Below are 27,923 nucleotides of genomic sequence, written 5' to 3'. Positions count from 1 at the left end.
ATCCTGGTGGAATGAGGAGGAGAATTGAAGTTTCCATGCTGACATAAAAAGAGTTTAATAATTGAAAGTGAAGTGAAATACCATAATAATGGTAAATAAAAACAGTAACAAAAAGGAAAAGAAACCCCCCCAAAAAAACTATGCAATGTCTTTTCTCACCACTACTGACCCTTGTTAGACTCCTCTTCCTGAACCCAGATCACCCATCCTTCTGGGTAAATCCATCCAGTTTATATCCTGGGCATGATGTTCTGTGTTGTGGAAATACTCCTTTGATCTGTTCGTGTCATCTGTGCTCCCTCCTAGTTTATTTTGAATACCTTCAAATGGCAGAGCATGAGGCAATTTGAAAAAAGGTCCTTGACTTTGGATAAACACAACTTAGCAAAAAACTAAAACATCAGTGTGTTATGAGCATCATTCTCATTCTGAATGCAAAACAGCTACTAGGCAGAAATTAAGTCTACCTAGCCGAAACCAGCACAGCTCCTTACGCATTACCACATCTAACAGATTTCCTTTTAAAAAGCATTTTTATTTCAAATAAAAAACTTTTTCAAGTGGCAATATCCTTACTTTTTCTGTTTTTTCAGTGGTTATCATGTTTGTCTCGTGGTTTCATAGGCTTGTGTATACATAGTAAAGAGTGATAGAAAGCATGGGGGTGAGGTAAGTTAGCTGATCTTGAGAGAGATCGCGTGATCTAAGATGTTGATTCATTTTTTGCTTTCTACATGGGTGCTTGTATTTGATAAGAGCATTTTGTTTTAACTCCAAACAAAAAACCAACAGAAAACTATTAAAATCTACATTTTATTCCTACTGATCTTTCTATACATCTTTGATGACAAATTTGGGAAAATAAGCTTTGTTTTGGTTTACCTAGGTATTGGCATTTCTTTAAGTATGCAAGTTCTGTAGCACAACACCTTCAATCCTTTTAGAAGGTATTAAAAGTAAAAATATTCAATAGCTTAACTATTTGGATAAAAAGGCTTTTCAGGATTTCTGGATGTTTATCCAGCTGTGGGATGTAGTGTGATTTGCTTTCACTTGTTTTGCTGTTGTTGTTGTGTTTCACTGTTTTGTTGTTTGTTGAAGAAAAAAAACCCAGGTTGTGGCTACTGCTGGTTTAAATGAAATGAGGGTACATTGATAGGGAAAATTTGAGGTAAAAATGGTTTTAGTTTGAACCCATCTGAGTCCAATTATTTTTAATTCTTTCCTGTAAACCATTAATTTTGTAGCAGCATCGGTAGGGACAATGTCTAGACAGTGGTTCATGGAGCTGGAAGTGGGGATGGGTGTCTCCATCAAGAAGCTTTCTCCATCTCCAAGTAGATCCCATGCTGAAGAGCAGCCCCAGTTATTTAGGCATGCATGTCTAGAAGATCTAACCCAACCAGGCTCCTGGAAGCCCCTGGTCACAGAGCACTTGAGTTGTTTTGAGCTAACAGTGCAATAAATCAAAGTTTTTAAAGTGGTAGACTTAGGTGGCTTCTCAACATTCTTTTTAAACACATTTTTTGATGAGTCTGTGGTCAGTTCTATTTTACTATGCTTCATTAAATAATCATATGATTTTAGCTTTTATTGTGTTTTTTTTTCCTAGTTTTCCACGCAAAAGGCTACTTCTCCTTGTTTGTATGTCATTGCTACAAAATGACCAAGTTCTTTTTCTAAATAGTAAATAAATTTTTAATGAACTCTTGTGCCACCTTTACACTGCTCAGGGTTGTTTCAAAGCTGAAACAGATTCAATAACATGCTGAGGTCTTCTTTAAATTAATCACCTTCCTGTGACCTACAAGAAAAATAGAGAGGGATTTTTTACTGGGGTATGAAGTAATACAATAAGGGGTAATGACTTTAAACTGAAAGAGGAGAGGTTTAAATTAGATATTAGGAAGAAATTCCTTATTGTAGAGGGTGGTGGTAGTGGAACAGGTTGCCCAGAGAATGTGAATGCCCTATCCCTGGAAGTGTTCAAGCCCAAATTGGACAAGCTTCTGAGCAGTCTGGTGTAGTGAAAGATGTCCCTGCTTGTGTCAAAGGGGGTGGATCCAGTTGTCCTTTAAGGTCCTTTCCAACACAAGCCGTTCCATGATTCTATGATTTATGAAAGCAGAAAAAACCATTGTTTTATGAGAGAACAATTAATATTCCCCTTAGATGAGAAATTTTTCAAAAAATTTTCACAAATTTTTCTTTACCAAGAATAAAGGTAGAAAGGATTGGGAAGTGTAACAGCTGTATCATGCAGGTAAGTGTGAGTCAGCAAAGTGGTTGAACAATGCTCCTGTCTAATGAGAGGTGGATTTCTTTAGAATTGTTTTAATTTATTGATCTTAACTCTGCATAAGAGTTCAATGTAATGCTGATTTCAATCACTTTTTTTCCTGTTCTGTATTCTAGCTTTTTCTTTTTGTGGTCTGGAACTTTGAGCTCTATATGATACCACTGGCTTTGTTGTTGCTGCTGGCATGGAACTACTTCTTGATCATATCGGGAAAAGATAACAGGCAACATGATACAGTAAGTCTTCTCTACTTCAAGGGCATATGTGTCCTTTTTTTAACTAGGTAAATTTTTTTAACTGGGTTTAAATACAACATATTTTTCAAAATGTCTCCCTTCACAATGTTCGATGGACAATTTTCCCACCTACAATTTAATTTTAGTGCATCTGTTTTTTGTTGAAATGTCATGCAAAATACAATAGAACATGCACTATCTCTAGAATCTACTTTGTGTGGGAGCAGAGAGGATTATTGTTGAAGAAAAGGCAAATTCTTTGAAAATTATTTTATACAGCTAAATCTTTATGTTGCATTTTTTATTTCACATGTTGAAGTTAAAGATTAAAATTATTCTGATTTATTAATAGTTTCAGAATGTATCACATTTCACTGTATTTCACAATTCGTCATTAATATTAATTGAACTTAATATTAGCCTTTTCTTATTTTCTTCTCCTCATTTAATGACATCATTTAATTAAATATATTTAGTTGGGATATAATACAGCAAACATATACTAAAAACTGGCATGTATTAATATTAACTGTTTTCAATTTTCAGAAGTACCTATAAAAATTGAAGTTGTATTCTATGCTCTGCAAATTTTCTAGCATCCAGACAGATAAAGGATTTTGCATGCAGTACTGTTGAGCCTTATGAATTCCACATTAGTACTACTTTTTGTAACCCAAAAGCAGCATGTTGTCTACTACTTTATGATCTGAATGGATAACTGAATGGGCATGGGGAAAAACCAAAACAGATTAGGTGATTGGTCTCTGAGGACAGTGGTTAATGGAGGTCAGTAACAAGTGGAATACCACGGTGCAAGGTCCTGTTTAACATCTCTTTCCAGTGATGTACAGGAGATGATAGTGCACTCCCATAAAGTTTTTGGGTTACATCAGGTGTGTGGGACCATTCAACACTCTGGATCTGCCATTCAAAGGGATCTAAGTGGGTTGGATAAATGGACCAATAGGAACCCCATGAAATTCAGAAGGAAGAATCCTGCTCTTGGGGAGAAATAACCTGTTGTGGTGATACATAGTGGAAACTGGTTGTCTGAAAGTAGCTGTCTAAACTGGCCCTAAGGGTCTTAGAAAGCAGGAGGTAATCAGAAGCACAGGTAGTGGATTGAGGGAAGTGGTTATCTCCACTCCTCAGCACTTGCCAGAATGCATCTAGGATTTGGGGCATGCCAGTTTAAGAAAGTCATTAATTAACTTCAGCAAGTTCAGTGAAGGGCTACCAACATAATCAGGGGCTTAAGACATCATCAACCAGCCCTTGAAGAGAAGCTGAGGGAAGTGAACTTGAAAGATCCTGAAGAACAGAAGGCTTCTAGGGACTGGAACACCCTGTAAGGAGGTTAACAAGAAGATGGAGCTAGACTGCACAAGTGGTGGAAGAGGCAACAAGCTTAATTTGAAACAAAAGAGGTTTGGACTGAAAAACTTTTCTGCCATGAGAATTGTTAAGCAGTAGAAGAGGTTGCTCAGGAAACTGCAGTTGCTGTAGGAATCTTCCAGGACCTGACTGAATAAAGATCTGAGGAACCTCATCTGACCTCATGGCTGACCCTGCTTTGGGCAGGAGTTTGGAAATCCCTTCCAGTCTGAGTGATCTCCTAATGTCAAGCAACTGCAATTATTACAACCCATACATCCCTGATCCCAACACTATTGTTACCTGTCTACATCACTAAGACTGTTATGCTTCCAAGGATCATCTAAAAATAAGGGTGGGAATGATAAAGGTATTCCCTAATCCCAAATGTGATTACATTTATGGAAAAAGACTAAGATCAAGATTTAAAAGATGCAATACTTGAAACACAGCCTGTTGTCTCCTGATGGCTGAAATGCTTAAAGCTTCTCAACCTGAAGATTTTATCAGTACCTGAAATCCCTGGTGAGACAAAAATTTCACCTGTGAGCTGCAATACAATTAATTTCTCTCTGACATACCACCTGCCTGGGAAGATTATCTGGTCATGTAACTTTTCTAACGAATTGATGAAGCTAGTGGTTGACTCTCAGTTAAGAATACCAAATGCTGCTCCTAAAACTTCCCTCTTGCTGAGAGTGCTTCAGACCAAGCTAATACAGCCTGTATTAAGCAACCATGTTGATCCCAAATATTTGGTATCTGTGCCATTAATAGCATTGTTTTTAATGCTTTAAGCTTGGTTATCATCTTGAGTGTCTGCCTTGAGTGAAATCATTTGCAGATTTATTGTAAGCTTTTCAAATTTACTCACAAGTCTTCAGTAATATGATGAGTCCTTAGCTCAGGTCATTAGCACAGTATCATTAGTATAGGAGTCATTTAAATACTTATATTTTCCCATGCAGAGTGTAATTTTTACCTAAATTAATTAAGCAGTGTTTTGTAGTAGCTAGGAATGTTTCAGCATTCATGTGATCTGGCTTCTCTTCCCAAGTCTTCAGAGATTCCTTGTGTGTCTCACTGAAGTCATTGACTACTTATCTTAGAAATACCATCTAACTTTAGAAGTTACATTGAAATACTTAGGCTAATGATAAGACACAAAGATAAATGTATTTGTGAACTTTTCTTACCTGATTAAGATTACACATGAGTAGTTAAAAATTGTATATGGTGTGTACTTTTTTAATGTCTATGGAACATACTTAAATTTGGGACCATACAGCTCAGAAGAGGTGGTTTCCATTGTAATATCTCTTTGAGAAAACAATTTTCAATTGTCTCATCAGTCCAGGTGTTAGGGGCTGTACTTCTGCAGGTCAGTAATTAGTGATCACTGAGTTTCTGTCTGGGTATGGCAGACAGACCAGCCTTAATTCATCCTTGTTTGACTGTCTCTCTATATAAGATACTGTTTGCTTTTTCCTCTTGGGCATCAGGGGTTTTTTGAAGTAGTTTAAAACTTATTTCTTCATGGAGAAATTCACCTGCCAAGCAAGGATCTGGGTACCTCTATTATAACACGAACTTGTGCTTCGTGTTTGAATGCAAGTATGGTTATTTTGCCATTTATTCCAAGTCCTAAGGAGTTATGTGATATGTGATTCCTTTCTTGAATATGGTTGGGGCAAGGGAGAGGCCCAAGCATATTTCCTAGATAAGTTTACTGGAATGCCCAACAGAGAGGTGAAGCAGCATACTATGTCTCCATGGATTCAATTGGACTCCTTGTAGAATCATTGTGGTTCAGGCCAACAGTGATGCAAATTTCCAAAAGAAGCATTGGCTTCCCTGAGTTTTGTACATTTTGATCAGGATTAGTTGTATTTCTGAAAGATACATTGTCATGAAACAGGAACTCTGGTATTAAACATTGATATGACTGCAAATGTAGATTTAGCTGATTGTTCTGAACTGAACTAAAATTAATTTCTGTCATGTAGCAGGCATAAAAATCACATATAAATATTTCTTTCCAGCATTAAGTGAGGAAAAAATTACTAAGATGGCATTCTTAATGCCTTCTTCTGGATTTTGCAGTAACATTTTTGCCTGAATTACACTCTGCTGCTTTCTCCAAAGATATTTACACTTCTTTATAATCATACTCCTGAATATCTGACCTCACAAAATAATTTACTTTTCAGCACAGCTGCTGTTGCTATATTATACCACGATCACCTAAACATACAAAATTAGAACTGAGTGAATCTTACTAGGCTATTGATTTTTTTATTCTCCTGCCTTTTTACATTAATCTTTTTCATATCCTCTGTGGGAGAGGTATCAGCAACTGTTGTGTTTGTCACCACTCCCTGCTGCTCCTTGTCACCTGTGCTGGATCTGTGTGGTGGGGAGTAGCATGAAGTGCTGCTCTTACACATAATAGAGCATGGCATGGTGTCAGACTGCAAACTAACTAGGAAGTATTGTGGGTTTAAAAGCTTATTTTCAGTATTTTTAAGAAGTTACTTAATACTTAGATGAATTCAAACACACCATAAAAGCCCCTCACCTTTGTAGCTAGCTGTAGGAAAAAACAACAGTGCTCCCGTCTGGGGTCTTCATCTATTTCTAACCAAAACTCACAGTCATTATAACTGCTTGTAGTTAATGAGATGAAAAAAAATTGTTGATTTTTGTTTTGGATTTTTTGTTACTTGTGTTTTTTTACTTCAGGCTGTGTTCTGTGTGTTCTGCCTGCTGGCTAGAGCTGCCTAACTTAAGGAATGGTACGATAATCTCTCAGAGTGATTTAAAATGTTCCCACTGTCATGTTGCTCTTGTCTCTTTCCCTGGGATGAAACAGTTGATTGTATGGTTGGAGTGTGTTGTCTGGAGAATTAAACAGTTTGAATAGATATGAATCATTATTTTAACCCTATGCGTACATAAGCCTGGCTACTGCAATTAAGACAAACTGTGACAGTTTCTCTGTTGGTCTATGGTGCTTAACTGGTGTAACAGGCACATTGGATCTCCTCTGGTGACACTGCAACTTCTTGTTCTTCCATGACCAAATAGGTGGCAGACAGGGAGCAGAGGTAATTTTCTCCTTTGTCTTGTCTGTGGAGGACTGGACAGATCTGGAAGGACAATAACCAGTTGCCCAGATCTTATTGACAGCAGGGACTTGTTTTTTACAACTGGGGCATACTTTCTGAGGACTGAAGCCTACTAGGAAGAAGATCAATGAGGCAAAAATCTTCTTTCCCAGAAGGCTGTCCAAACTGATTAGGAGCACATTAAAAATAAATGGGGAAGGGAGGTGATGGTGACTCACAAAAGTGATTACTCAAGTGAGGAATCACAAAATAGTTTGATTTGGAGGGACCTTCAGAACGACACCTTCCACCAGGTAGCTCAAAGCCCTCTCCAACCTGGCCTTGGAATTTGCCTGGGATAGAGCACAAATAGCTTCTCTGGGCAACCTGTTCGAGTTTCTCCCTACCCTCACGATGAAGAGTTTCTCCCCAGTATCTAATCTAAACCTGTCTTCTGTCAGTTTGAAGCTATTGCCTCTTGTCCTGTGATGAAATTGGTGGTCTGAGTTAGCAAGAGAAGGGTGCAGGGTGAGTAGCCAGAAGAGCCCTCAAAACCAATCCAACATGATGGATGTGCCCCCCAGCCAGGTGTAGGCACACAAATAAGGAAATGCCTTTGGAAAAGTCTCTCACACCTTCTTTGAGAACCCAGTGTGTCAGAGGTAAGTGCATTAGTGTGCACATTATATGCATTAGTGTGTGCAATATAGGAAGCAGTATGAATTCAGAGGGCCACAATTACAAAGACATGGTGAAATTGTTGTCATGTCCATTATGCAGTGTGTGTATACTAGCTTTTTAGTCAGGACAGGCTGGGAAGGTGATAAATGGATCAAAGCATCTGGCATACAAGGACAAGCTGAGTAAGCTGGTACTGCTCTGCTGTGAAGTGTTCATCTGTGGAGATACTCAAGACCTTTCAGGACATGGGCTTGGGCAGCGTGCTCAAACGTGACTTTGTGTGAGTAGGGAGGTTGGGTTTGATGATGACTGCTTGAGTATGGCCCTGCCAACCTCTGCTGCTTTGATGTTCTCTCAGTTGAAGATACTAATCTTTCTCTCCTTTTGGTGTATTATTTGTTAGGAATGTTTTTCCAAACAATATAACATTTAATAGAAGAATAATGCACATCACTGAAGGTACCTGTGAATGTTCTTCTGCCATTTATTATCCCATGGAGAAGAGGTTTGATCACATCTTGCATTGATAGTTAATACTTAGAATCTTTAAGGAAATATTAAGTAGCCAATGTCCTCTTGAAATTATGAGATGCACATGTCATTGCATAGCAAATTATGCTAAACAGCTGGGATTTAATGTGCCATGCACAATTTTTTATTAATTTGAAAAAATATTCATAAATATGATGCATATTTATGACTATCTGAAATTTAATAGAGTACAAGTATATTTTTTTTTTTTTTTTAAGAATTATATAAAGTGACAACAAAGCATCTTCTAATTTTATTGTAGACTTTCTTCCTTCACAGACTTGGATGATTTATATGTCTATGTTTCTGTTAAAAGTTAGAACAAGCCACTTTTAGGATGAAATCTTGAGAATAGAAGAAAAACAATTTTGTTAAAGACAGCCTTTTAATTTCAGATTTTAAGCAGTTTTCTCTGGGTACTTTTCTGTGGTCCTCCAATATGAGGACTCAAATCTTCATGTGTGTTCTGGAAATTGACAAATTAAAAAGAAAAAGTGAGAATGGGAAGAATGATGCTTATGAATAAATCCATCTCAGTGAATTCTTTCTTCACACAAGAAACGGTGGTCAACAAAATGAGCTTAGGTTGGTCATAGAAACCCAGCTCACTTTCATCTAGGAGATATTTTCTGATTAGAATCCTATTACTTTGTTCTAGGAGCCAGGCAACAGTGTCTGTAGAGGCACTGTTAGGTGGATTTGTTGCTGCTCCTGTTGGGGCTGAAAGTGCCACTTTGCAGTACATTCAGTGCATAAATTAACTCTAAGAGGAAAGTGCTTGATTTTTGAGATCATAACGTGCAGCATAGAAAGTGTTTTGTTTTTATTGGAAACCACCTAATTTTGAAGGATGACATCAAGTAAGATCTAAGCAGATAAAGAGAAGGTTCTAATGAGGGGCAGTGTTAAAGTATTAAGGTAACAGTCATCATGGCTATCTGCAGAGTTTTCCCTTTCCTTTATTTTGCATCTCAGTGCAGAGCAAATACCTGGTATCATTAATATGTAAAGACATCAGAGTATCTTCTGTGCGGGTGTTTCTTTTGGATCAGCTGAAGAATGTGGAACAGAGACAAATAATGATGGCTTGCTCACTCTGTGTGAGAAATGGCAGGTTGATGCTAGGAGAGGACCTTTAATTAGAAGTGATGTTAAGTTTCAGTGTGTCACTTTTCCACAGATTCTTTAGATTCAGGTAGTGTTTCTAAATACTCTGCAGCTGTAGGGCTTTGATTTAACATGCCTGTAAATAACTAGAATCTAACTTTGCTTTGCTGGTGTTGAGGTTAGAAGGCAAAGTGAATTATTTTCTCAGAAATTCTATCTTCTTTGTTAGTCACTAGATCTTTAGAATAAATGCAGTTTGTATTTAATGTCGGTTTCCTCAGAAGACTGCATTGTAGCACACAGATGCTAAGGTTTTCTTTGGTGTGCAAATGTGATGGTTGTGGTAACCTGGTGTATGGCATCTGCTGTGACAGAGCACTGGTCCTTCAATCTGTTATGGATTATGAGTACAGTATGTTTGGCCTGCATTTCTTGAAGATGGTGAGAATGGATCAGGAATATTGGATCAGGCAGATCAGGAATTAGATTACGTGCTCTTCTGATTTATAAGCTTTTAATAGGGATGTACGGCAGAGGAAAGGTCTTTGCAACATTTAAACATCATCTCCTTACCTTTTGGCTGTGAAGTAGTTTACATGTTTTGAGGCCACCTATGTGTGTTTTTTTAAAATGCCATCTGTGTTTGCGCTACATTCAAGGGACAGTACCAAGAAACGATTTATTTCAAGACCTTCTACCAGTATGCAGCATATAAGTCTGTGACAAGTGATGTTACAGAAGGTCATGTCACTTTTAACTGCTTGCATTAGATCTTTTTGATTTCCCTAGTGCCCTTCCACTGTTTGATTAATCCTACCTGATTTCAAACAAGGTATCAGAAGGCATTATTTAGACTGAATGTTCTAAGGACAATGTAAGATTTTTGCCATAGAACTTTTATTAAGATAAATATAACATTGCATTTTATCTTTATTTGCTTTTTTGCACACCTTCTTTCTCCTCTTCCTCCTTCCCCATCACCTCCCTCCATCCCTTATACCTCCTCCAGATACAATTCTTGACATAAGGATCCAAATAACTGCTGTATTTCTCCCAGAGTGGCACATGTGCATTTTATTTGAATAGAAATGAGGCAGAATCAAAGGATAAAAAAATCATGATGGAGTTTTTTTTTCTATTGTGTTCATAATACAATGTTAAACTGAAACCTGTGTTCAGATCTACAGAAGCTCTGTTGCACAGCCTTGCTTTGTTCTGGAGTAGACTGTACTTCAGTATACAGCTTCTGTAAGGGTTCAGTGTGCCAATCATTCATGTTTCATATGGCTGTGAAGAATCTACTTGGCTTGCTTTAGTTTGTGGTCAAGTTCTGAAAGCAGCTGTTTTGGTGCTTTAATGAATTGTATTATATTTGTATTGTCTTAATGGTTGTGTGTGTTGGGTTTTCTTCTTTTAACCCTTTCTTTTAAATTTCAGGACAAGTGAAATCATGGGCTATGTTTCATATACTTCAAAGAATTATTTATGCATCTTGGGCATTAGCACATTTTCATTACATTTTATTTTGCTACAAAAACTGAATTCTGTTTTTCTTCACAAATAATTCAGTACTCCAAATCTAAATGTAATTGATACCATGGCTAAACTAGACAAAGAACTTAATGGCTTTTGAATTAAAAAATTGAATGGGGGACATGGAAATCTGGGCTTAGATTGATACTTCAAGTAATTTCAAAGGACTTTTTATGCCCTTTGAACAAGATAACATTTTGCCTCTCTACAGAAGCTTGTAAAGTAGTTTGAGATCCCTAGATGTGGGGAAAAAAAAAAAACCACCTGGATCTGAGGTGTTATTTGGATAATTTAGAATGGATGTTGTCATGAAAGTGATTTCAGTGAGGTGCCCTCATCTACAGCAATTTTAGAGATTTCCAGTCCAACTAATTGTCTCCATGCAAATTTGAATGCTAATGTGAGATAGGCATCCTGCTATTGAACCTTCTCAATGAATTTCTGGATGTACATAAAATAGACCCTTAAGTGTCTAGGGAATGTTAATGTTGAAAAGTAAGAAACCTACTGACTTAGTGACCTCTGGGCATTAGGCAGTGTGTGAATCAACACATCTGATTTATATCTAAGGCTTTAGTCAACTAGTGGTGTAGTGAAGTGGGTGTTTTGCATGTGGAAAAACTGATCTAAGAAAGTTTCCCTCTTGCTGCTGCCCTTAACAGCTTGTTTTCCTCCTCTTTTCTCCATTTACCCTTTTCTTTGTAGAGTTGGTGAAGCTGCTCAGTAAACTGGGTCATTGGAACCAACTCCACTAAAGGTTTGAGGACATGTGTTTTTGAAGAACTCAGCTACTCCAGTGATGCAGTTTACAGCTCAGCTCCCCAAAGACTTTGAACAGCCCAGGGAATATAGCAATGAGCAACCAGGAGAGGAACAAGAAGGTCATACAGGTGCATAGGAAACAAAAAATGCCTTTGTTTCAGAGTGGTCAGTGGTCAGTGAAAGCTGGATCACTCAGACACCTTTAAATGGGATGTAAGAGGTGTATTGAACTAAGCAGGAGCTGCATGCATTTCAGCAACATGCTCTCAACATTTCCCTGTGATCAAAACTGCCTTTTATCCCCTTTCTTTGAGAAATGGAACAGAATTGGCCTAAAAGGCCAACAGACCAGTGAGGGAGACTTCTTCATGGATAGTGACTGGAGCACAGCCTGGATTCCTTCTTCTTCTTGAGGAGACTGAGAAGTACATGTGTCTGCCTGCCTGGCACCAGGTCTGAGGCTGCAGTAGTTGTAGTCAGTCAGGCTCCTTCTACTGAAATTGTTATTCTGGGCATGGAAGAATTCAAGAGTAATTCCTTCATTTCTCAGATCATGCTTCCTTCTTATGATTTTGGACATGCTTGGTCCTTCTGATTTCTTTGCATTTCTGGTTTTATATCATTCAAACCTCCAGGACAGACCAGCCAGTAGGCAGAACTGGATGTTCCCCTCTAAAGTATTGTTGTTAGATGGGTTCTGGGACAGGGTTCAAACAAGGAGGAATAGTTGAAACTGCAAATTCTTTGAACAAAGGGTGATTTGCATGTATGCACAGTGCTCTACTAGATGGGCATGTTACATCAAAGCATGTGTTGTTTATGCTCTGCATGGACCCATGTAACATGGCTAATTGGGACCTTCTTGATGGTAGAGCTAACTCTGAGAAAGGAAACTGGTTCACACATTTTTATTTTTCATTTATTCTCTTACTGAATTTGGCTCTTGGATAAAGTCTCTTAAGTTCTTGTACAAGGATGTGGGAACAGCCTTGAAGCATTGTCTGAGGGGGTGGCTATGAAGTTGTAATTTTAGTGCGTTGTCTTAAACAAAAATTGTTTCATATTAGTGAGTTTTGCCTCTACTTTTCCTCTTTATGTGTATTTTATGATACATAATATAAAATTTTTGCACCCTTAATAGGACACTGAGCTAGTTGGACCTTTGCTGACATTCATTATGGATTTTCTTATATACTAATACGTACATACATATATGTATATACACATAACGATATAAAGAAGCACACTATTTCCTGGTTATAAGGAGGTACACTTTCTTTCCATCAACAGAGAATTTTCCTGTTAGGGTCATTGATAACAATGTAATGATAGAGAGATTTTTACGTCTGAATCTCCCATGACCCATCTTTGGAAAATCATTTGATCTCTCTGTAAACAAAACTTAATGGTTTATTTCATGCTGATGATATTATTAATACCTATTAATATTTGGAAAAATAATTTAATGTCTGTTTATATTTCATAGTGTTGGACTGAAAAACTATATATGGAAAAATACATAGAAGCAGACATGTGGCAGGTGCAGCTAGCAATTAATGTGCATAAAGTTAGATGTACAGATTGTATACAATTATTACTAAAGAAACACAGGGGTAATGTTGATAGAGCATATGGTATATATCACTGTTGAACATGATAAGGAGATAAGCTACTGTGAATTTATTCCCAGCTTTGTATTCTTCAAGAATCTCTTGGTGAATACTGTAAATTCTATTAAAAGTGTTGACCTTTTATGTAGGTAACGGTAAATTTGAAGTGAGTGTGTGTGTGTGCTGCATAGGCACCAGTAGAGCTGACAAAGGATTCCTTTAGTTAAAGCAGTCATATACTGAATTTTGAACTACCTTTTAAATTGTCAAGCAAGCATTTTGCAAAGGAAGAGTTTTCAGTATATAATTCCCCAATGCAGGTCAATTAAAGCTATAACACTTTCCTAAATTTGAATCACTAGATCAAGTGTTTTTTCCTAGTTGTACATTTTCCCTCTGTGCATTTATTTCGAATGTTAATAAAGTTTTCATCTGCAAAAGGCTTAGAATTGACAGAACAAAACTCTTTCTTTTTAAATTATGACAACTACTACTGTTTCTGTCTGCAGGTAGTGGAGGACATGCTAGAGGACGAGGAAGAAGAGGATGACAGAGATGACAAGGTAATTATCTTTCCTAGCACTTGGGTATCTGGGGATGGGAGAATTTAGACATGACACTGTTTTTACCGGCAGTTATAAAAGGAGTTGATGTGTTTTAGTCCAGAAAATTGGACAGAGCTGTTTATCATCCTAATAATGCTATAGTGTGTTGAGGAAAAGGTTGGAAATCTGTAAATCCTGCATTCTTTTTTCGTTTTCTTTTTCTTTTCCTTCTTTTCTTTTTCTTTTTTTCTTTTTCTTTTTCTTTTCCTTCTTTTCTTTTTCTTTTTTTCTTTTTCTTTTTCTTCTACTCCTCCTTCTCCTCCTCCTCCTTCTACTTCTTCTCCTTCTTCTCCTCCTTCTCCTCCTTCTCCTTCTTCTTCCTTCTTCTCCACCTCCTCCTCTCTTTTTTTTTCTTCTTATTTTTGCCTTTTTTTTTTTTTTTTTTTTCTTGGTCCAAAGCTGGATCAGATTTTTTTTCTGCCAGGAACAAGAATATCTTATCCTGTCTGGAACTTGATAGCTTTTGTGAAGATAACTGATTTTGGAGGACAAAAATTCCTCCTGTCTTGAGTACTACAAACAGGGCTGCACTTCAGAGGGGGAAATGGTGTGGAAATAGCAACTCTATACTCGTTAAGTATCTCAAATTCTCAAATAATTGCTGGATAGAAGAATGTCTTGAATGTTTTGCAGTCCATATGACATTTAAATAATCACAATGCTCATAGACATCCATTTAATTTGAAGTCTGCATTGTGGCCCTGCAAGCTGGGAAACCACAGCAGATAATTCACCTTTTTGAGTGGACACAATTTAGTTTAGATGCTGCTAGTTAGGTTAAGGATTGCAACCAGAGAAAATAAAGACTCATTTCCACATATTATTGAGCCAAGCCATGAGACTTCTTGGATTGGTTGTCCCTCAGAAAGAGGGAAAAAAAATAAAGAGAAGAAATCAGAATGACCTTGCACCACTGAAGCAACGGCTAGCACTGGCAGGATGGCTTTCTGGTGAGATGGGTGCAGTGAAGACAGCTCAATTCTTGATGGTATTTTCCTATCAGAAGAGTGATATTTGTGGAAAAAAATAAAAAGGAAAAAAATTGATAGTTTTACAACAACTCTGTATTAAAATTCAGATTATTTTGACCTTCACAGATGTTCCCCCACTTCTGTTGTAATATAGCTCTTTTTTTTTTCTGAGAGGAGAAAAATAGTGCATCTTAATTTATGCTCATGACCTTTTTTTCTGGCTGAGATGTACATTTATACAGCACTGTAAGAATTCATATGCTGGCAGCAGCATTTGAAATGTCAGAAAATTCACTGTGATTAGTTAATCCCCTCAATGATTATTTTTCTGTTAGCTAACACATAAGATGAAAGAGATTATTAAAAACTAAGAGTATTTTCCTTGTTCTGTTACCAGGTCAAACATTTTAAAATTATTTTGAGAAATTCTTCTATACATCACCTAAATTGCTAGCTACATGATTTCATAACATTGTATTAACAAAATCTTCTTTTACAAAACATATGCTATATTTTTTGATGCTAAATTATGAGCATCCATTTCTTGCAATAAAACATATGATTTATTGTAAAAGTTCATGTAGCTGTGGAGAGCTTGAATTTTATCTCAATATGCTAGCTTTGAATCATCATTTGTTTTCTGATAAACACTGATTTACCATCCATTTGTAGCCATTTTCTCCTGTTTCTTTCTGCTTTATTATTAGATCTGGTGCAAATGTGTCATAGCTGGTAGTGTGTGTATTCCTGGATATTTTTAACCACTGTGATTAGTTCACAAAGAATAGTACTTGACTGACTGTAGTTTAAACCAGCTTGTATATTTAATGCTTAGTGGGTTATTGATATAGCTAAACAAACTCCTTTAAAGGAGAAAATGAGGGCAGAGGTCAGCCCCTCCCTCCCCCCAGTTCTCTGGTGATTCTCTGAGCAAACGCCCCTAATTAGAAATATCACTCTAGGTTTCAATGTTGTGATCTAATATTCAGCTCTCTCAAACTGACATCAGAGTTCAAACATTTTCCTAGATCTAGTTACCAAGGTTGAATTAAAGTGAGTGCTGACATTACTGTGTGCTTTCAGTGAGCCCTTTTATTGAATATTTAAGAGCTGTTTTTCTATACAGAAGGTGTTAAGGTTGATTTTTATAAATTCAAAGCTGTCTTCATTATTGCAAATGTTTTGAGCTCTCAAGATTAAATATGCTGTTTGAATTGGGAAAAAAACCTACACTTTTTAAAACAAGCATGTATGGACTGTTCTGTTTTTTCAGTATGTTTGCAGTGGGGGTTATTTTGCACTAGGTTAAATTGTAAATAATAAGCACGTGGTTAAGACTAACTTGTTTGTTGTTAGAAGCAAGTAGGCTGTTTTTCCTTTCTGGTGTGCTAGACATACTCTCTTAACTACTGGTGTTCCCCTTACATCTTTTTTTCTAAATGGAGGAGGACAGGTTTGTGTTATTGTAGTTCATGTGTGTTTTCTGAAAGCTATGTGCAGAACAAATTTTTGTTAGAAAACAAATGCACAATTTGTAACACCAACTGGTAGTGGCCTCTGGCTTTTATTATTTCTCTTGTTTTATCATGTGGTATAATAGAAAACTTGGGAAAATGGGTCTCCTTTATGCAAAGTTACAAGATTAATAAATGTGCCAAACCTTTACTTCTATTAAAACTGAAGCATATGCTGCAAATACGTAAAATATGCCCCAGCTGTTTGACCATGGCCAGTGTCTTTGCCCCCTGATTACCATGTGGAAGCTATTAGTCCTGTAACCTTTGGACTTAATGATCAATAGGATATTACATGGCATTGAACTGGAGCACCTGTTTTCCATTTAGTGAAGGCTCCTTGCAGGCTTTTCCCAAACCTATCCATATGTTTTCACTTATCAGATTGTTGGGCGATTATGAAAAGTGTCTTTCTTTAGAGCTGACTTCGATATCAGTGACTTGCTTTGTGACCTCAGTGTGGGCATGCACTGATGTAGGTTGTGTGTCATGGAGGGACATTGCTTGACATCCCTAAATTGCAAAGTTACAGAAAAACCTCAGTAAAATGAGGATGATTAATGCCAAAATATATGAAATTACTAAATGTAATGCATTTTGTTAATAATGGTGTGTAATTCTGAGAGGAGTCTGACAAGATAGATTTGCACTTACCAGGTCTCATTCAAACATTCTGGATTTTAGTAACTTTTTACACTCTCTGCTGCAGTCAAGACAGGACTGTTAATTTAAGGCCACACGATGTGTTTTTTTACTGAAGTACCTTAACTTTCATCTTCACTTGCAATATGAATAATAAACTAAAGCAGCAGGTATGCTACTTGTAATAGTTACAAAGTAGTGCTCAGAAGTGGAATATTTTTTGCCTGATTTTTCTTCATTGTCTTTATTTTCTGTCTTTGCTATGTATTTAGAAATTAAAAAGGTGTAGTTTGTTTGGCTCAGGCATTTGTCCTTTATTTAATACTAATTTTTCGGAAAAACAGCAGTGGATTCTGCATTCCCTATGTTCTGTAACATTTGCTAAACCTATGCCAACCACAGATTTACAGTTTAATCTAATTCCTCTCTCTTCTTTTTTTCCTTTTGGCTCCTTTCCAAACATTGGCTTAAATATCTTAGCAAATAAGGGTCAGTTAAACTACTTGAAGTCAAGATATCAATAAGCTATCAAAAGGATTTTTACATAGTTATGTTGTAATAATGTAGCGGTCAATATGCCTAATCTGTGTATCTAAGATTTAGTTTTTAAGAAGCTCACGTATGCTTTTCACATAGCTTTATTCTTTTAACAAGCTCCAGGTTCTCAAAGATTTTCAGGTCAGTATTTTGCTGGAAGCCCTCAGCACACCAAAGAATTAGGCCAGTGAGAACAGCTACCATTGCAGGCATAAAGGGAAGAAGATGCACGTTATGAACACTGTTTTATTTTACCTTCCTACTAACATTTTATTAAGAAAAAATATCCAAAACATTTGCATATTTTGTTACTCTCTCTAGCCTTTCCTTCTTTGAAAAATTCTTTGCAGTTCTCAGCCAATGATATTGTACCTCAAGATAAGAAGAAGCTTTTGTAATGAATTATATTTGAGTCAAATTAAAATATGTTTTAAAGCTTTTAATCATTGCTACTGAGAGGCACTAACTTTGTTCTCAAGCCAAGACACATTTGTAACCTGTCTCAGAAGCATGCCCTGCATTTTTACTGAGAGGAGATCATGAGGAAGAGGAAAGATAGCTCCAAGGCACCCTACATTTTTATGTTTTATAAAAGATAAGATTATGACCTATTCTTTTATATATTATATAGTGGCCATTAATTTCTATAAAATAAATGGTGGGGAAATTATACAGAGAAAGAGAGTGAGTGGAGTTAAAACTCCAGAATGAGTAAATCTGTTGGTCCACCTCTAGCTTGATTCCACCATTAAATTCTACATGAACATAGCATCAAAATACTAACTATAAATAAAAAAAACAACAGCAGCTTCCAGTGAAAACTGTGGCTATGCATGTATCTGTTATCCTCTCAAAGCTTAGTTTATAAAACCATGTGTACTTAAAAAAGAATCTCTACAACAGGGCTGCAGAAGTCATACTTCTCAATAAAGTTTGCTTTCAGATCAGTTTAATTATTCATGTAGAGATGTTGATAAGAGGTGTAGACTTTATAAATTACATTTATTTGTAGTTTTTATAAAAATTGTACATAATGCATGGGTGGATGGTGTAGACTGCTTCAGCTTATACTCTAGAATATCAGATGGTTTTGATCATTGGATCACCCCCAAGTCACAGTCATGAAGTTACTTTTGTCTGGATATACCTTGGATCATGTGGAGCCTTTACATAGCAACTTCCACAAAAAAGCAGTTTTCATCCTGCCCTGTAGTGGGACATCATATAGTCTTCATCATTAAGGTACACATCTTTGAAAACAGATACTTGGATAGCCTTCTGAGAGGTTTCGTTTTAATGAGATCAGGTTTCTTTGTCCTGGTGCTGTCTTGAAATACCATAAAAATCAGTGAAGTAAAATAAGAATTAATGAGATCAGAATCCGAGATTTATATTGGTAGTTTAGCATTTGAGGAGGTGTATGTGTGTCTGCGATAGTCCCTGGGGGACTGTGGGTCTGTGTCTTGGTTTGAGAGAATTTAAAGGATACTCTGGAATGAGTTGTCTTCTTTACAGGTTTAACCAGTCCTTTTCCACCAATAAGGAATGAATGCAAGTAGAGATAAGTTTAAAAAGTGCAGTTTACTAAAGAGGCAAAAAATAGCAAAATTGCTATATGCCAAGAACAAAGTGAGGCCCAAAAATGCTGGGGGCATCCCTCCCCCCCGCCCCAATGTGGTGCTCTGTGTGGTTCGAAAGATAAAGGGAAAGCTGGTGACATCCTTTCCTCCTGCCCCCTGCCTGCTCTGCTCAGCTCCCCGGCCGCTGGAGCCCCGGATGGTTTTCTCTGGATCAAAGGGACTAACCTTCCTAGCAGCAGGAGATGGCAGGAAACAGCAGGACCGGCAGAACAAAGCGGCTGTCCCGGGCTGTGGTCACCCCTGGTTTGCTGTCCTAAGTTGTGGTCACCCCTGGTTTGCTGTCCCGGGCTGTGGTCACCCCTGATTTTCTGTCCCTGGCTGTGGTCACCCCTGGCTTGCTGTCCCAAGCTGTGGTCACCCCTGGTTTGCTGTCCCAGGCTGTGGTCACCCCTGGTTTGCTGTCCCCATTTGTGGTCACCCCTGGTTTGCTGTCCCGGGCTGTGGTCACCCCTGGTTTGCTGTCCCGGGCTGTGGTCACCCCTGGCTTGCTGTCCCAATCTGTGGTCACCCCTGGTTTGCTGTCCCAAGCTGTGGTCACCCCTGGTTTGCTGTCCCAGGCTGTGGTCACCCCTGGTTTGCTGTCCCAAGCTGTGGTCACCCCTGGTTTGCTGTCCCAGGCTGTGGTCACCCCTGGTTTGCTGTCCCGGGCTGTGGTCACCCCTGGTTTGCTGTCCCAAGCTGTGGTCACCCCTGGTTTGCTGTCCCGGGCTGTGGTCACCCCTGGTTTGCTGTCCCAATCTGTGGTCACCCCTGGCTTGCTGTCCCAATCTGTGGTCACCCCTGGTTTGCTGTCCCGGGCTGTGGTCACTTGCGCTTGCACCACAGCGGGCACTTGAGGTGTTTAGGCTTTGTGGCACAATTATCTGAGAGGCTGTAATAAGCAACTCTACTGGATTAAAAAAAAAGCTTTTTGAAAAGTGGCAATTTTGTGTTTATTTGTAACTTAAAATTAGTCTTTGCTACTTCAGCGCAGTTCTTTGCTGTCCAGCAGATGGAAGGGAGCTCATGCACAGCACGGGGTGGACATGGGCTTGGGCTGAAACAGAACGGTCAAGAGAAATGAGCACGTTAAGGTCAAATACTTAAAACAACTTCTCAAAATACTTCTCAGGCTTTCAGAGATCTGGGACAGGAGTTTCCACAGCTGTTTGTTCTAAGTTTCTCTCAACAGCTTTTCCTCCCCTGAGTTTCCCCATTCTTATGTTAGACCTACATAAACTTCAAGAACCCAAACCATTGCTAGTGTTTCAACACTTTCCGCCCAGGTTCCTTCAGAGTTTTTAGGCAAACACCATCCAGTCCTGATAATTTGTTATTATTAATTTTGTTGATTTTTTCCTGTAACTTCTTTTACCACAACTTGATTTGAAGCAGACAAACCCTATGGAAACTTCACCAAGGTCTTCCATAATGAGTACACATGAAAAAAATTACAATTTTAAATCTACGGCCCCCATGTAGGTTCTTTTGAGTTCCTAGTACCATACGCTGAAATTTACAATTAAGTTATTGCAAAGTTCTTGAAAATTTTAGAATTTTTAAACAGTCAGATCAACAATGAGAACACAAATGATAATTGATGTTGTGCTTAAAATAAATGTCAGGCTGTTGCTAAAAGAAAAAAATATCAAAATGACTATGCAAGGAAAAAGAAGTAAAAAACCATGTCATATATATGCACTTAAAGATTAAATGTAAAGATTAATTAAGATAATGTGTAACATATTTATAAATCTAGATCAGAAAGAAGGAAGATTGAGATACCCAGTCTGGAGGTGACAGAAATACTTCAAGATCTGATGTCAAACTTCTGAGGAATATAGTGAAGTTAATTGAATTACTAACACTAGTAGTTTGCTTAGTGCCATTGTATAAGCCTAATAATTTCAGTTCTTTTGGAACCTGAACACAAATTTGAGTCAGAATACAGAGCAAAACTTACTATGAGAATTAAGTATAAACAATATACTCGTGGATGATCTTAAAGGTCCCTTCTAACCTAAACTATCCTATAATTATTCTGTTAGCTGACACCTTTCCTATTTACTGTTTGAGGCACTTGCATATTTGTTAAAACATTTCAGAGGAGTAGTAGTAGAACAAGAAATCAGTGGACAGAATCATGGAACTTCTAACATTTTAGCCAAGACAAAAACTACTGAGAAGTATTGTCCACTACTTCCTATAAAGGACTGTGAAAACACCTCAACCATATAGTAAAAATAAACTTCCTATGAACTTTCTGAACAAACAGGATCACAAAAGTGTTTTCCAGTGATGGTACTGATTTATTTTAAAAGGAACAAGCCTTGCAAATACACTAATCATTCCCATCCTAGGTGAATAAATGTGTACTTTTATTATTTATTTTTTCTGGTTATAAAAACTGGGACTAAGAGAATGGCTGGCATGTCCATGGTTGCAACACTAACCACTGGCACCAATCTTGATGTCATAAGATTTATTTCATGTTTCCTTCAGGTGAACTCTGCCAATCCACACTTTGAAATAGGTTCAGTTTTGCTACACAGTTGTATAATAGCATGTGCAAACCAAACATATAAGAAGAACTCTGATGTTTGCCGGAAAGAGAGGAAATCTGAATACCTAAATATCTTTAACCCTATCTCAAACTGAAAATCACATGAGAACCTTTGTTTTACAAATCAAAAATACAGCATGGGGAGGGCAGGGGTGGTGGTGGTGTGGGGGTGCTTGGGCTTGCTTATTTTAGTAGAAATCAGCTAACTATCAGTCACTGTACTGTGCAGCAATTTCTTCTTCCTGCTGAGACATTAGGCTTCACCTTCACTTGGACTCCAAGCTCTGTAGAAGATGGCACTGCTAAGTACACAGCTCCCACAGGACACTCTACTGCACTGCCTTGGTCCCAAAATCTCACCACCTTTGTTTCGATTTTAATGCTCGTGATTCCTGTGCAGCTGAAAATATTAATGTGGTGGAAAATATTACTATAGTGCTACAAAGGAGAGAAAGCAAGAGAATTCACTAACAAGCCTTACTCAAAACCTGGGAAGCATGTATGTGTGTATCCCTCCAGTAACTGGAAGACACCCCTGTTGTGTTATGATAATACAAAGAGAATGTAGGGAAAATCCTGTGGCTCCTGGAGATAGAACAATCTGACTGGGCACCCTTCCAGGGCTGTCTTTGAGATTGCTCCACAACACAGAGAGATGGCTAAAACTCTTTATTAGTAACTGTATTGACATTAATATGCAATATTATTGATATTAATAAATAGTTACCATAATTAAGACTTTTTTTGTTGTTTGCCCTAGGAAGGGGAGGGGGCACCTGTCAGAGCAGAGCCTGCTGGGTCTGCTGATCTGAGCATCCCCAGAGGAAGAGTCCACCTTAAAACAGGGGCAGAAAAAACATTATCTGCTCCAGAGAAGGTGATTCCAGTGTCAGAAGGGTTGATATCTGTTCAGTGGCAAGAGGCTATTAACTATTACACCTTTCTGCATGGCCATGTGTTCCCAACTCTTTCTATATCCTATTTACATTGTATAAATCCCCTGGCTGATTCCAGTGTCAGAGCTGCACTGAGCTTTCCCCTCCCACTGTGACTAGTCTTAGGGAGCAAAACAGAAGGTTTGTTTTTTGCAGCACTGTGTTCTAATCTCAACCACACCACATACAATTTTCCTTGCACTTACTACTTTCAATCAATATTTTAAAAACCTCAGCCACCACTGAAGAGGTTTAAATAAGCACCTCAACCTGTAAAATCACTAAATGCTGTGAAGTATGTGTAGTTTATAGTGGAGATAATTTAGTGTATATACTCAGAGTTTCAATTTTTTCCTAGAGCATAAGAGTAGGACAAATTAGTTGTAGAAAAAAGGACAGAAATAGAAGAAAATAAAGCTTTCCTAAGCACACTTTTCAGCATCCTAAGAACAGGTAATATGTCTAGTATATCACACTTTATAACCTTGTGTCAGAGCTCTGGCTATGCTCCTGCCTGGTCTCCTTACATGATTTTTTAGGATACAGCTCCTAACAGTGATACTGAGAGTGGCCTGAAGAAAAGTATAGTGCCTGGGTGTTATCAACATCTCCAAAGGGCAAGAACAACACTTCAGGAAGGTCAAGGTAGTATAGCAGTGTTGGAGTGTTCCCCTTCCTTGGCTAACACCCCCTTCACCTACGATAGGAAAAGCAAAGCAGGGTATTATAAGAGCATGATAACAGTGTTCTGCTGAACTACAGTTTCATCCTTGATGAAATATATCCTTTCTGACTCCCTGGAAACCATTATAGACATCATCCTTTACAAATTAACTTCAAAATGTTAAGAAACAATAAAATAAGAATATGGTGTAGGATGTCACTGACTGCAGACTCTTTTATTTTAGTGATTTTAAGAGGTAATACTATTTCTCCTGGATTTTTTTCATGTTCAGATTAGGAAAAAAATATTATTCCAACCCTACAGAGTCATTCTCTACATTTTATAACTACTCTGATTCGGTAATCCAGAAAATGATCCAGTTTTGTTCTGCATACTTCATCAAACCTTGTATATTGTTCTACTTTTCCTTGCACTGTAATGCTGACCTGCTTTTAAAAGCCAATTGTATTTTTATTAACTCAGTAGTGTTTACCTGCAGTGGCACCTTAAGTCCTAATCAAAACATTAATTTTGAATTACAAAATTTGCTAAACTTTCCCTACATTACTCTCTGAGCAAGATCCCAAGATTCAAAGACGCCTTGTCAAACAGCTGTGCTGCTAAGGTGTTTCTTGCCAAATTCTTTTGGGGAGTTTCAACAGTATGAAGTGCTGCTTTTCAATCTGCTAGTTTTTGATTGGACCTTTTCAGCATTATGGTTGGTCCAAAAAGTCTGACTGACATCAGAGGAAAACACAGCCACAGATCAAACTGCTGTGGTTTCCTTTTAAAGGCAGCCAGTCTCAAAACTAAAGAAAATCCAATGTTCAATAAACAGACAACATTTCACTGGGGAAAAAAAATCTTTAGCACTTTCAGGGAATGTCTTTTCCGTGTTTATGCATTAAGACTTCAAAATTCAGCATGAAGTTATTCTTTCTAAAAATATCATGGTATTAAAATACATTTTCTTCAGAATCAATATATCCTGAGGCAGATGAGTGAAAAGGATTACACAATATAAAAACTGCTTGAAACAATTATTTAGTAACAAACTGACTCTTGGTCTATATCATGTAATGTAATTTCTGATAATGCAGCTTGAAGCATTCCCTGAACAGACTATAAAATCTTAATCTTTAATAGACTGTACAGAAACCACAACTAATTACTATGCAAACCATTCTTCTATCAAAATGCAGGGATGGGTATTATACTTCAGAAAAATACCTGAGTAAACTGTTTCTTGATCTTCACTATATGCTGTGTATTGATCTAAAATATTTAGGCACCATTTGTTCTTTGAGAGTGGGAAGGAAAGCAGTCCTATGAGTACAGAAAATATAAAAGAAGATGCTTTGGTGTACCTGAACAGATGCACAAATTTAAAATGCTCTACAAATTATAAAAGAATATCCAACTACAAATTAGCAGCAGAGAAGGCATTACAAAGAATTTCCATCTACTCTTCTCCTGTTGGTATTTAAATTTTTCATCAAACAGTAAATAAAGGTCAACAAATGGCTTTTCCATAGTTAACTCTGAATTATAGCTAATACTGTGCATTAAAGGCATAGCAAGGCACTGGCTAATATATTGAGGGTAAGAGGAATTGTACCATTCTTTTGTGTAAAATTCAAAAAAGCACATCCGCTGAGCAATTAATCTTAAATTACAATTTCTGATTGCAAAAAAGCTTCAAATTAGCAATGCTGTTCTGACTTCATCACTCTGCTAAAGACTAACTGAAAGCAATACTCTTTCAATAGAATAATTTTCTCTCAGAGCTCTCTGTTACTCTGGCATTAAAGTATCTATGACATCACCTAAAGGAGTGGTAACCATTTTGTTTTTCTAGAGGTGTTAGCCTTCAGAACAAAACCAGTTTGCTAGGATAAAACTTGTTTTTCCCATCCTGGACTTAGTCACCTTAGCACCTGAGCAGGCCAAGAAAATATAAAAAAGAGAAAGGAAACAGGAGAAATATAAATAAGAAAGAAACAATACCTAAATATTTATTAGTAATTTTTCTTATATTTTTATATGTATTAAAATAATCCATATACATTTCTCAGCTCAATTACTTACAAATAACTTATATGCAGAATCAAGTAAATCTGTCAGCTCTGGAAGTTTATTTTTCCGTGTGCTATCTTGAGATAAGCAGGTCTGTAATATTATACTTCCACTGACAAAATTGTGCATGAATTCTGATCTGATTTAGTATTACATGGTGCAAAAGGTGACACATTTTCTTTAATACAGCCCATTAGAAAAGGAAAGGAATTGCCAATGTATGAAATCTAAAGAGTTTGATTGAAAGACTTTGGGACTTGGGGATCAACTCAGTGGAAAAGTAACTTGCTCAACTACCCCAGGAACTAAACACTGTGACAAGCAAACTTAATACTCCGGTGCATTAAGTGAGACAATCAATAAAAACACTGCACTATCAGACTGCTACAGCTGTACATTAACCTATCCTATTACCTCAGCTGCTCCTGAACCAATCAAACATGCATTTGCTGATCATGCAGATAACACAGATACCTCACTTAAGTCACATTTAATACCAAGTCAGAGTGCTAAAACAGCCATTTATTGCTTTTCCATATGCCATAAATTCTAATTTTCAAGTCTATCTAAACTGTACACTGAAGACTACATTCAAAGAACTACTGACTGTGATGGCAAAGCCAACTGCTCTGAAATTAATGTATGGGAGATTTAAAGTGAACTCTGCACATTCCTACTTATATCCTCAATCCACACTTGTTACCCCAGCATACCTGTACCTAGGACTTTGTGGCCTCTCTCAGTATTCAGTATTCTTGCATGCAGCTCAATAGAAAAGTCAGTAAACCCACACAAAAAATCATTGCCCTCCTTGGCACTTGGTCCCAGTGCCTGACCTCTCATGAGTCCAGGCAGGAGCAGCCTGGACATGCTTCTTACCTTTGGAAATTTTCTGGTAACCAGTAAATGCATAGAATTCCTATCACAGAATAAAATGAAAACAGAATGAAGCAGTTGTATGCACTATTTGTCCAAAAGCTTTATGCTAAATTTGCCTCTTAATCTGTCAGCAGATTACACCTCAGTAGAGGCAGACTCTACTCTGTATCATGCTGTGAGGTGTCCTAAATGCTGTTGCACAACACCAGCTTTTTAATTCCATACCACACTGATCTAAGATGAGCTTTGTTCTTAGATACTTTGGGCATGGGTTCTTCTTTCATTTTGTCAGGATTTTGTGTAGATCTGTCCTGCAACTTCATCACTGATCCACACATCAAGTAAACAATATAAAATTTCCCACTGATCTGGCACACAGATATTTCAAACTGCAAACAAAATGCATGTTGCATATTGTTTGCAAAATCTTGCAGTTTATTTTCCTGTATTCCTGTATTTTTCTCTATAAAGCATAGTAAAGCCTGATCAACTGTCCTGGCAAATTTTGTAGGTGAGATTGCAATTTTCCTCAGAAGCCTATCCGTGAATTCAAAGAAAAATACCCATCTTAAGGTGTGGATTTTCAGCTGTGTTGTAGTGCAAGCCTCAGCATCAAACCTCAATTGAAAACCCAGACTACAATACAGCATCCATTTTGCACACAGCCATGTTACTGAGCAGCCTCTTCTCTCACAGCATCACCTCTGCCACTGATTCGTTCTCATTCACATGTACTGCATTAACCATTTGCTCCACTGGGAACTGGATCCATGCAGCACTTACCTCATGCTGGCACAACTCAATGATCACTTTTCTCTATAAGGCTTCCAAAGTTGCATCTTACTGTAATGTGTTTGCATGGCCAGGTTTTGGAAGTGGGTGGGCTACAGAGCTGGCTTCTATGAGAAGCTGCTGGAAGTTCTCCTGCATCTGGCTGAGCCAGTTCCAGCCATGGACCCACTGCTGGTCATGGCTGAGCCCACCAGCAGTGATAGTAATGCCTCTGTGATAACATAATTAAGAAGGAAATAAAAAAAAGATATTGCACAGATGTGATTGTGACCAGGGGAAAATGAAGTGAAAATATGTGAGAGGAAAAGCTCTGCAGACACCAAAGTCAGTGGAGAAGGAGGGGGAGAAGGCGCTCCAGGTGCCAGAGCTGAAATTTCTCTGTAGCCCCAGATGAAGACCATGGTGAAGCAGCTGTGCCCCAGCAGCCCATGGAGATCCGTGGGGCTGTCACACCTGCAGCCTGGGAAGGAGACCTGGGCTGGAGAGTGTGGATGGCCAAGAGGAGCCTGTGACCCTGTGGGAAACACATGCTGGAGCATGGTCCTGGCAAGGACCTGCAGACCCAAGAACAGAGGAAACCTTGCTGAAGCAGGCTTCCTGTTTCCTTCCTTCAGGGCTTGTTAACCCTGCAGAAGAGCTACCCACATTGCAGCAGTTTGTGGAGAACTGCTGCCCATGGAATGGACTTGGGGTAGGGAAATTTGTTGAGGACTGTGTCCTGTGGGAGGGGCCCCATGCTGGAGCAGGGCAAGGACTCTTCTTCCTGAAAGCAGTGTCAGGAACAACCTGTGATGAACTGACTGCAACCCCATTCCCCATCTCTCTGCACTGTTAAAGCAGACAAGATAGAGCTTGGGAAGGAGAGAGAAGTGGAGGTAGTTTTAGG

The 27,923-nt window shown here is 38.0% G+C and overlaps 1 protein-coding gene across 1 annotated transcript in view; it reads left to right on the top strand.

Annotated features, from left to right (window-relative positions):
- Positions 1-27,923, top strand: part of MCTP1 (multiple C2 and transmembrane domain containing 1) — a 221,717-nt gene that overhangs the window by 171,257 nt on the left and 22,537 nt on the right. Inside the window, exons 16-17 of the mRNA XM_062512666.1 lie at positions 2,416-2,535; positions 13,750-13,803. Coding sequence (XP_062368650.1) covers positions 2,416-2,535; positions 13,750-13,803 — 174 coding nt within the window. The remainder of the gene's footprint in view (positions 1-2,415; positions 2,536-13,749; positions 13,804-27,923) is intronic.

The sequence above is a fragment of the Cinclus cinclus genome, chromosome Z (genome assembly GCF_963662255.1).
Source record: "Cinclus cinclus chromosome Z, bCinCin1.1, whole genome shotgun sequence".
Taxonomy (NCBI): Eukaryota; Metazoa; Chordata; class Aves; order Passeriformes; family Cinclidae; genus Cinclus; species Cinclus cinclus.
Note: the sequence above shows the minus strand (reverse complement) of the source record. Positions and strands in the feature narration are given on the sequence as shown.